At 44.2% G+C, this 12,048-nt stretch overlaps 1 protein-coding gene across 1 annotated transcript in view; it reads right to left on the bottom strand.

Moving 5' to 3' along the window:
* LOC124612643 (protein slit) overlaps positions 1–12,048 on the bottom strand; it is an 814,493-nt gene that overhangs the window by 63,300 nt on the left and 739,145 nt on the right. The window contains exon 9 of the mRNA XM_047140944.1: positions 8,424–8,495. Coding sequence (XP_046996900.1) covers positions 8,424–8,495 — 72 coding nt within the window. The remainder of the gene's footprint in view (positions 1–8,423; positions 8,496–12,048) is intronic.

The raw sequence follows: 12,048 nt of genomic DNA, 5'->3' as shown, positions 1-12,048 counted from the left end.
ATTACAAACTCTTCGGTCGAGCCATTCTCTCTGGCTGGAACTCGAAGTGCTGGAAGCTCCAGACGAGACTTCTTAAACTTAACTTTGCCCGGAAAACAAGTCTGTCACTCTGCTGTCACTTTCTCTCCTGTCTTCCGAAAAGACGGCAGTAACTAGTCGCATGATTTTATTTTGTGTATAAGGGCGCGCACAAGAGTCGGGAAAAAGTACGCAGTCGGTGACGAATTATGGTGGCAAAATCCATATCCGTACGGATTATAGAAGTGTGTGTGTGTGTGTGTTCCACATCCCCTCCTAAATCACTAGACCGATATCAACTAAACTTGATACATGTGTACCTTAATGTCAGGTGACAATCGCAGTGCGGTAAAGAACCACGTATCAAAGGGCTGGGGGTGGAAAGGAAGAGTAGCATACAAAGCGTCAATTCCCAAACTTTATTCGTGCAGTATTAGAGAATGAGACCGCTTGGCGACTTGCAACAAACTTTAAAAATACAAGGTTTGGAACTTTAATAGTGGCAGCTATTTATTTACAGCACGTACAAAATAGATACGTGTTTCAAAGTTTTACTGACCTTCAAAGTAGTCACCAGCATTGTGTATAACCCGTTGCCAGCGATATGGAAGTCGTAGGATACTCTTAGCAGTTCCAGTTGTGTTGACAGTTCGAGTGGCGCGGTCTATTGCCCGACGAATTTGTAGCAGTTCTAAAGCGAATGCCGTGAAGTGTTTCCTTCAGTTTAGAAATCGAGTTGAACTCACGAGGGCTTCAGTCATGGGAGTGCAGTAGGTGGTAGAGCACTTAGCAGCCGGATCAGTCATACAAATCAGTAACAGCTTGTACTGTACGTGCTTGAGCATTGCCCTGAAAAATGATGGTCAGGTCCTGCAGAAAGTGTCATCACTTCTGTCTCTAAGCTGGTCGTAGGTTGCCTTCCAAAAATGAACAGCATAGAGACAGAAGTGATGACACTTTCTGCAGGACCTGACCATCATTTTGCTGGACATGCTTGTCACATGGCATGTTATTTTGTTGAATAATGCCACTGCCGTCGGGAAAAATGATCGTCATGAAGGGGTGTTCGTGGTCTGCAACCAGTGTACGAAGTTTCTTGGCCATCATGGTGCCTTGCAAGAGCTCCACTGGACCTATGGATGCCCTAGTGCAGGGCTTCCCAACCTTTTCACCTGGCGGACCCCTTCTTCAGCCGAAAATCCATGGCGGACCCCCTAATCAGTCAAGAGTACAGTAACTTCAAATTTCAGAGCGAAACCCATGGGAACTGAAAGCTTCTTAATGTAGGTGCCATGTTCCCAAAGACTCCCTCCCCCCCTCCCCCCCCCCGAAGTATCAATAGTCTTTGGTTTAGAGATGAATGAAAACAACTTGAAATTAACGATCCAATTTGAATTCCCACTATATCCAGACACTTACTAGTGGATTTACTCTCTTTGTTCAACACACTATAGCCTGATTAAAATTACTTGGTAATTGAAATTTCACGCGATGGAGCTTTCCCCCTCTAAGAGCAATCAACGTCACGTCCAAACTGTTCGCTGTTGACAAGCTGTTGCTTATAGTCTGTTCACTTCCACTATTTGGCTACTGTTGTGTAAGGAGTATGCATATTTCGTAACAGTCGTGTGTGTGTGTGTGTGTGTGTGTGTGTGTGTGTGTGTGTGTGTGTGTGGTTTTTCGCGAAATCCGAAGAAAAATGTTCAAATGTATGTAAAGTCTTCCTTTGGTCGTCCTCCCTCCTCATTCATTTCAACTGGAAACTTCCCTTGTTGCGAAGACGATGGAGAAACTGCCCCCTTCTTCAATGATCCTGACTTCAGCCACCGATCCATGTTAGAAGTAATAAACTGGTCAAAAATCGACTTATGAAATAAGTAGTGCACTGACAAAGCAAGTTTAACATTTAATGATGGCTGGGGCCGCATACGTGCCAGCGAGCGCTGTGGTTGGTCGACAAAGCTCGCTCCGCGCATGCGTAAAAGGTTTCAGCGCATCTAGCGCCGTGAGCCAGTGCACAAACGACCCCCTGTATTGTTGCTAAACAGTCGATCAGAGAAGCCGCATTCTCCAGTACTAAACTGTGTATACGTTCCCACTTAGGAACCGCAATCGCTGCTTGGGGATACGACCTGAAGTAAAAGTACACATGTTTTCCACACGTAAAAAAAAATAGTGATGAATTTGATTTTCACATTTTATTCAATAATTTTACTCATTATTTTACACGATTTGGTGAAAGATGGAAAGATGGCCGCGGACCCCCTAGAAAGAGCCAGCGGACCCCTAAGGGGTCCGCAGACCACAGGTTGGGAAGCCCTGCCCTAGTGAATGGTCCACAGAATGTAACGGAGCCGCCGCCAGCTTGTCTCCATAGCGTAAAACAAGTGTCAAGGAGCTGTTCCCCTGGAAGACGACGGATTCACGCCCCTCCCACTGGTTTGATGAAGAAGGTATCGAGATTCATCAGACCATGCAACGCTCTGCCACTACACCAACGTCCAACGCCGATGGTCACGTGCCCATTCCAGTTGTAGATGTCGAAAAATGGTTCAAATGGCTCTGAGCACTATGGGACTTAACTTCTGAGGTCATCAGTCCCCTAGAACTTAGAACTACTTAAACCTAACTAACCTAAGGACAGCACACACATCCATGCCCGAGGCAGGATTCGGACCTGGGACCGTAGCGGTCGCGCGGTTCCAGACTGTAGCGCCCAGAACCGCTCGGCCACCTCGGCCGGCCTGTAGATGTCGATGTCGTGGTGTTAACATTGGCACACGCATGTGTCGTCGGCTGATGAGGTCCACTGTTAGGAGTGCACTGTGTGTTCAGACACCTATGTACTCTACTCAGCATTTAAGTCTAATGTTAGTTCTGCCACAGTTACCAGTCTGCCCATCCTACAATGTTCGACATCTGTAATGAGGGGTGGCCGCCCGATCCCACGATGTCTGGACGTGGTTTCACCTTGGTTTCAGTACATGTTGAAGACAATCAACGCAGCGCTCTTCACACATCCAATAAGCCGTGCAGTTTCCGAAATGCTCGTACAGTGCCTCTGGGCCATCACAATCTGCCCTCAGTCAAACTCAGAACACGCTCCTTCCCCATTCTACACACGGACAGCACGCTCACTGATACTACATGCACCGTGTGCCTGTGTCTGACTAGCAGACACTTCTCGCCAGGTGACGCTGCTATTGCCTGGGCGGGTTTATATCGATAGTAGGTCGGTGGCCATAATGTTCTGGCTGATCAGTGTAGCCGCCGAATGGCATCCTGCAATCGATTGTCCCAAACATCCTGTGCCTTTTGTTGGAATTCGGTAACGTTTCTTGCAGGTCCTGGAGAACATGTAAGTTCCCGCTTCATCATGTCCCAGGCGTGTTCAACTGTAGAGAGATTTGGTGATCTTGTTGGCCGGGGAAGTTGTTATACGACACAGAGCACGTTACGTCGATGATGCAGTCGTATGTGGACGTGCATTGTTATGCTGAAAAAGCACATCACCTTCCTGTCGAAAAAATGGCAATAGCATGGGGATGACAGCATGTGCAATATAATGGGCACTGGTTACTTTCTTCTCCACAAAAATCAAACGTGACCGCAAGTTGTAACTGATGGCCTTCCACACTGTGAAACCTGGAACGGTAGCTGTGTATTGTGGGCGAATGAATGCATTCTGGAATAGGGAGCTCACCAGGGTAATACCATACATATGTACGTCCACTATTCGCGTACGGGCAATATCTACTTTTTTTTCTTAAAGGATATCATATTCGCCGTTGACTGTAGAAATTATTTATGTCACAGTTACAATTTCGGCCTTCGTGCCATTTTCAGCTGGCACTGGCAAAGTTTTTGCTTCAGCAAATGTCAGACTTTTCCTCTCACATGTATAAACGTCAGCGGCAAAAATAAGCCTTTTCTGTAGCAATACGGTAAGATCAGACGTGTGCAAAGCTCTAAACATTTTGAAATAATGTAAATTACGTGAAATGTTACCAATATTAACATCCTTCACAAAAATCGCTACAAATCAATTTTCTAACATACTGGTTTGATGTATTTTTGACGATGGCTGTATACGTGCCAGAGGATTTCAAAGTCCGACATGTGACGAAGCAAAATATTTTGCAGTACCACTTCAAAATGGCCCAAAGACTAAAAGTGCAGTTGTGAAATAAATAATTTCGACAGACAACGACGAATACGACGTCCTTTAAGAAATTCTTCGTGATTGTGCACCCCGACCACGAAAAGTTAAGAATCTACTGTCATCACTGTAGATAACAGATCGCCATTCCACTCTCCAGTCAACTCTTTGACGACACCTGAGTAGCCTTGATTGGCGGTGTCGCGGTGTGAGTGGTTGCCTTGCCAGATTAACAGGTGTTCTTAGTCCTTCTGCAAGCAGGCGGTTCCCAATGCTCACTGACGACACAGCGGGTGCAGCATGTGCCCAGACTTCGTCCCTGGATGTGATCGGTCGACCACTGCTGCTCGCACAATGTAGCAGCCGGCTGGGGTGGCCGAGCAGTTCTAGGCGCTACAGTCTGGAACCGCGCGACCGCTACGGTCGCAGGTTCGAATCCTGCTTCGAGCATGGATGTGTGTAATGTTCTTAAGTTGGTTAGGTTTACGTAGTTCTAGGTTCTAGGGGTCTGAAGTCCCATAGTGCTCAGAGCCATTTGAACCATTTGAACAATGCAGCAATCTTGACGTGCGTCTGTTCTACGTGTACGTCCAGACCAAGGTTTACAGTTCTGGGAATGTTCCACAGATCTCTGTAGAAATTGGCGACACAGCACCGATACAATGCGTCCAACATATGCAGCAGTCCGATGATATGTTCATCCAGCTTACCGCAGGCCCACAATGCGACCGCGTTCAAATGCCGTAGCAGTTCAACAGGAGTATGTCCTCGTCGGATGGCGTGGTTGTACTCTAGAGTGAATATTGCAAACACTTTTCATCCCTAAACGCAGCACAGTTACTGCCTTCAGAGTCAAAACAGAGGGACGCACTGACAGGTTTCCTGACCGCCTTCTGATATCCGCTAACCGCGACAAATGAATCACTAACACTAAAACTTCTCAGTACCCACATATTGTACTCTGGTGCCACTGAACATAGACCTTGAGGGTGTTGTTTTATTTTTTTCGGGCAGTGTACATTTCATGTCTCCACAAGCTGTGATGTGGCGTATGGCGGAGAGTGTACAGAGCACATGAATAATTTTTCGTAGTTCCATTCGTGTATGATAGTTGGGCAGGAAGCTTGTCTAGATCCCTCCACATACGCTCGTTTTTTTTCCTTATCTTACCTTAAATGTCATTAGGCAGGTTGAAAGTTGAGAGACGTAATATTTTTATTATATTGGGAAGGTAGCCTCTCGGAACTGAGAGGCTAAGCGCAGAGCATAAAATCCCACGTATATGGTAAAAATGAGTTTTTTGGGTGTTTGAATAACTCATTTCTTAATTAGTGTTAAAACCTGTAGTAAGTGGTTTATAGCACGTGATATCTCCCATCAACTGTGCAAACTTGCTAATTTAAAGTATCCACATGCAATACTGATTTACGTTGTTAAAAAAATCAACTTTGTGCTGAAACAAGTATAAAAAATTAATATTTTTAAGTTTCAATATTTTCTAGTTATCTTGAGCATGTCGAAGACATATTTAACTGAAAAAATTAATGACAGTACAACATTGTCTGACATAAAACATTTCTGGTAATTTTTTAAAACTTTAATCTTGGGTAGGCATTAGGCACTTCAATTATGGGACTACAGCCCATCGCCATTAACAATGAAGAGTGTGTCCCTCGATTTCATGAAGTATTTTGTGACGCTGTCACACTGATAGAGCAAATACACTAACAGTAAGACCTGCGCATCTCTTACAGTCCTCGTGTCTCTTACGTTAGTCGAAACTGATAGGGTATTAGCCGCACTCGTGATGCGCTTGAGAGAGATTTTTGGTAGCGGACTTTATCGGGGCTGAATTATATTTCGCAGAGTGCTCTCTGCCTGTCCCATGACTAGGCTTTTGTTGCCGTATAATCTTTAGCCGCTCCAAACAGATACTCTCAGATACTTGACCTACTGACTGATTCCAGAGACTGATAGCCAAACATGTAATCAAACAATGTGGCTTCTTTCCGTTTATTTATACGCACTGCATTTACGTTTACTTACGTTGAGAATCAGCTGAATGTCTTAGCGCTAACAGCTGATCCTGTTCAAGTCTTCCTGCATTCCGTTACAACTTAACGACGTCAGCTGCCCCCCACCAAATCCCTCTTCTGTATGCAAGTTCGTCGTTTGCGGAAAGCTCAGAGTGTTATTGGGTGCCGCCCCGTTTCTGATGACATTCATTGTTCACAAAATAATAGTAACAAACAGTGAGTACAGTGAGTAGCGCTTAACTCCGTCGCTGACAGGCAATGACAGCTACCGCCTGGATGTTAACATCGACACTACAGCACAAACTAAATAAATTAAACTTTTGACGTAACTTGCCAAATGACTACAACCCAAGGTGATACATTAAAGTGTATCCAGTCATCTTGTCATTGTGAAGGAATCTTCAGTGCCGAGCATCAAGTACGAATCTGTGAACCTCTCCATGCCTCATCAGAAGATGAGCCTGACAAGACTTAAGAAGTTACAATGCTTGACAAAAAAAGTGAAGCACCCAGAAGACATGCTCGGATGTCACTGCAACTCCTTACGTGTACACACCATTGACCTGTATGATCAGCGTTGCAGTTCTCCGTGACAGGTAGAACGATCACCAGAGTGCGTTAGTGTTGATGTCGACTGATTACTGTAACGTACACGGAAATGCCGCCCTATCGTGTGAGACAGTGTTACCAGCACTTGAGAAAGTTCGAAAGGGGCCCCATTGCGAGTCTTCATTTAGTCGATTGGTCGAATCGTGCAATTTCAAGATCTGTGGGCATTTGGATACGACAACGCTCCGTTGTTGGACTGCATGGTAACGTGATGGCAAGTACACTTGTCGCCAAAGAAGCCACTTGAATTGCGCGCCAAAAGCGTTCTCTCAAATAATATCTTTGCCGCTAAATCACATCACAAAATCGCAGCACGGAGCTACTGAGATAGCCCAGAGACAAGCTTTGACTGTTCCAGAGCAGCTCAGAGAGCTATAGCTTCTCAGATTTTGGCAAGTTCACTGTGCACTATCTATGGATATTATTGTCTTTATTAATAATCATCTCCAAGTTGTACATCTCCTCTACGTACTCCTCTGTGTTTAATAATAATGATAATGCATTGTTATATCATCAATCAAAGCACAATTCTCACACTTATCATGTCCCTTTATCAAAAAATACAGACATTCCGAGGGACTAAACTTCCTCCTGCCATGTGAGACTCTTGAATATGACAACAGGCTGTTAGTTTTCTCATAATGGGGTCCACAGCCTCAATGTATTTTCTGAAGGTCAAAAACGTTTTTCCACCAAAGGCCCTTTAATGTACTGCGGCATGATCGACTTTTACTTCGACATTTATTTTGTATTGCTAGTCAGTTTTAGCCCGGGGCCATCTTCAAATACGTCTACATCTTCATCTACGTGATTACTCTGCTATTCACAATAAAGTGCCTGGCAGAGGGTTCAATGAACCACCTTGAAGCTGTCTTTCTACCGTTCCATTCTCGAAAGGCGCGCGGGAAAAACGAGCACTTTCATTTTTTCTGTGCGAGCCCTGATTTCTCTTATTTTATCGTTATGATCATTTCTCCCTATGTAGGTGGGTGCCAGCAGAATGGTTTCACAATCGGAGGAGAAAACTGGTGATTGGAATTTCATGAGAAATTCCCGTCGCAATGAAAAACGCCTCTGTTTTAATGATTGCCACTCCAGTTCCCGTATCATGTCTGTGGCACTATCTCCCTTATTTCTCGATAGTACAACGATGACGTGTGTGTCATCATATCTAAAATAATTCTTGTTGTGCAGCAACCGAAACTTGTTCCCACACACGTCTTATTTTCTTCAATTTTTTTCTTTTTTTAAAGGTACCTGCTAGAACGACTGTGGCTACACACACCATGCAGTGCGCAATACGAAGAAATCTGGCGATGTCATTCTTTATGTGCAGTATATCAAGATGACAAAGGCAATATGTCAGAAACACAGTAATTAAAAAGGTACTATTACGAACACTAACAACAAACACAACAACCATCAAATTAATTTCCTTTGATAAGAATTCAAGGAAAATACGCTCGAAACCAAAATCTCTTGGTTATTATCGCCACGAGATGTGATTAAGTCTCATCCTGGCCAGCTCATATCATTGTACCTTTAAACTTTTTATACGATACTTTTGAAAATCCTGTCTTACGAAATTGTATTTTACTTACAACGACGTCAAAGATTTGAGCCCCAAGAATGCGTCCGCTGCTATCTTGCTGATCTGGTTCTTGCTGAGGTCTCTGAAAACAGAAAAAATATCAGGTCAGTCCCCAGAATTCAAGGCAGCCACACTTCGCAATTGGCGGCATGGTCTGCATTTTCTACTACAAAGCCGAATGCTACTCGTGAAAGGAAACGCACAAACATAAAAACACTTCCGAGACTCAGTGTGCGTCTGTGAGAAGAAGGAGAAGTTTCGATGATGAAACAATTTTTATACAGTTTTGGGTTTATCAGATATATGTGGGAGAGTTACCAACAGTGAGAGATCTATAAACGACGGAGAAAAATTTGGAGAAAAGTAGTTGTTACTTCTAGTGATACACCACGCCTATTGTGAACCTCTAGCGATGCTACACAGAACCTAGGTTGAGTGCACGAGAATAAGCCTTCTGACACACACACCACACACACACACACACACATACACACACACACACACACACACACACACACACACACACATACACACACAACCACATTATTGTGAATTTTAACTAACCAAACAATCATCATGGTGACATTCACAAACAATGCTCCATTCTTTTTAGCGATTTAACTTGAGTGTGGCAAACGTGATTAAAAATATAAATATGATTAGATGCTAAAGCTGCTAAAATGTGAATGCAGACGGATCAGAATGGATTTTATTGTCACTTCGATTGCATCTGTTTGGCTGACTAGATAAGACTATATATTTTTATTTCAGATACCAAACTTTAAGAAAAATCAATTGTGCAGTAAGAACATTTAATAGTGCGCTACATATGGTATAAGAACATAAAAAAAAGGAACTTACTTTTCATTACATTGCTTATATTACCTGAAATTCACGCAGTCGCTTTGTCTACGTAGATTAAACTGTGGTCTTGCTTTTGCAGCTAGAATGGCTGTGAACGTGATTTTGAAACGAGAATGGACGAAGTCTAAGCACAGACCACCTTGAAAGGTGCTCATTTTATTGTAATTTCGTATAGGAGACAGACTTACTGCGAGAGGGTTTAATGTCTGTGGAAGTAATGAAAAACTCTGTGGAAATGGAGACGTGCAGTAAACCGAACAATTGCTTTCCAATAAAAAGGAATTCAGCTAAGAGAAATGCCTCGCGGTAAAATTTACGGTCGAGTTTCTTCCGTGGTTCGCAGCGTTTCTGCGGCGTAACATTATGTCCGAAGAGATAAGAATGACAAAGCTTCCTCCAATCACACACTCGTATTCTGTAAGCAAATTTGCGTGAGGTAGTGCTATAACATCACATGTACAGAAAGTTTTCCGCCATTATTGCGCTTGACTAGAGCTGGTGCTGTTTATTGACAATTAACATGTTACGACCGCGTTTCTAAGGTCACTTTCTGGAGACATAAAGAGCGGAAGAGCCGTTATTTCACACCACGTTATGTCAAAAAAGCAATAACCGGTGCTTTTCATGGCAACATCAAAGGTTTCCCTTTCGTCGCGGCGTCCAAACAATAAGAGACGTTATCCAAAGACGTAATTTCGTAGAAGTGGGCAGACCGCCAGTTTCCGAGCGGCTGGAGGGAAAACAAACAGCTCGCATCCATCGTGTGAGTGGCATCTGCGCTGCCCGTCTGTGGAGTCGGGAAGCGCGAACTGCGCCCATCAGTCTAGCCGTAGACAGTTCTCGGAAGTCAAGCAAAGCGGCATCAGGCAGTTTCACGTTCACAGAGAAAGAACATAATCCGTCTAAAGCGCTCGGTGTGCCTCTTTTGGCGAATGTTGTTAGTGTATTTACGGCGACATCTGGTGGAAAACAAAAGACTGCAACTGACGGATTATGTGTCTCAGACGATGGTGGTAGTACGCTGTCACAACATCAAAGAAAGCGAGTTTGTGCGTTTAAGAAGCGTTTTAGAAGTTAATAAGCAACAATTAGCAAAGACGAGAAATAAGGACAAAACAATGCACACGCACTCTTGTTCGATCGAACGTTAATAGGCGGTAAGGAAGAGAAAAAAATGCGGAGGTAAAATCTTCAGATATGTTAGGCCTCATCATATATCTCTCCAAACTTTTCCAAAACTCAGCCACCCAGGACACCAGAAGACTGCTGAAGAAAATCCCAGCTTAGGGGACGGAACATCGAGTTTTGCAAAAGTTTAAAGTGGAATATTAAATGGAGTAAACAAGGTTTCACCTTCAACGACAACGGCCACGGAATACTGCAGACTTATAAAAAATATTAAGCTAAAATAATCAGTACTTAAAAATGGTCCTTTCTCGAAAAAGAGTGGAACATTGAGCTTTAACGTTCCGTGAACATTGTCATTGGAGACGGAGCACAAGGTACGAACGGTCAAGGATGGAGAAGGAAATCGGCAGTATTCTTTATAACAGAAAAGTTCCGTAATTTGTTTTAAACACTCGGTGAAAATCACAGAAAATTTAAATCTGGACGCAGTACGCGAGGGTGTGAACCCAGCTCCTCTAACCACTACTACACGCCACTCGGTTTTCTATCTCAAAAAGATCTATAGCTACGCTACGCTATAGATCTTTTGGTTATGTACGCTGAAAATGAAGTAAAACACAAGCACGCACACGCACTTTAGCCGAGCATGCAGCCTAGTGATGCAAACATGCAATGGACTGGTTAACTACTTTTCTGGGACAATCATGTTGCCTGAAAGTGGTTACTAGATAAATCGAGACCAATTACGTGAGTATTGCCTGGTAAGTTTAATCCACTACTGGCCATTAAAATTGCTACACCACGAAGATGACGTGCTACAGACGCGAAATTTAACCGACAGGAAGAAGATGCTGTGATATGCAAATGATTTGCTTTTCAGAGCATTCGCACAAGATTGGCGCCGGTGGCGACACCTACAACGTGCTGACATGATGAAAGTTTCCAACCGATTTCTCATACACAAACAGCAGTTGACCGGCGTTGGCTGGTGAAACGTTGTTGTGATGCCTCGTGTAAGGAGGAGAAATGCGTACCATCACGTTTCCGACTTTGATAAAGGTCGGATTGTAGCCATTCGCGATTGCGGTTTATCTTATCGCGACATTGTGGCTCGCGTTGGTCGAGGTCCAATGACTGTTAGCAGAATATGGAATCGTTGGGTTCAGGAGGGTAATACGGAACGCCGTGCTGGATCCCAACGGCCTCGTATCACTAGCAGTCGAGATGACAGGCATCTTATCCGCATGGCTGTAACGGATCGTGCAGCCACGTCTCGATCCCTGTGTCTGCAGATAGGGACGTTTGCAAGACGACAACCATCTGCACGAACAGTTCGACGCCGTTTGTAGTAGCATGGACTATCGGCTCGGAGACCATGGCTGCGGTTACCCTTGACGCTGCATCACAGACAGGAGCGCCTGCGATGGTGTACTCAAAGACGAACCCGGGTGCACGAATCGCAAAACGTCATTTTTTCGGATGAATCCAGGTTCTGTTTACAGCATCATGATGGTCGCATCCGTGTTTGTGAAGACACTGAACGTATGAAATTGCCGTACTCCCAGGACCTAAGCCCTATACAGCACGGCTGGGATGCTCTCGGCAAACGTGTTTCTCAACGAACACCCTTTCCTCGAACCGTC

The sequence above is a fragment of the Schistocerca americana genome, chromosome 4 (genome assembly GCF_021461395.2).
Source record: "Schistocerca americana isolate TAMUIC-IGC-003095 chromosome 4, iqSchAmer2.1, whole genome shotgun sequence".
In the NCBI taxonomy this organism is placed as follows: Eukaryota; Metazoa; Arthropoda; class Insecta; order Orthoptera; family Acrididae; genus Schistocerca; species Schistocerca americana.
This window is presented reverse-complemented; position numbering and strand designations above follow the sequence as displayed.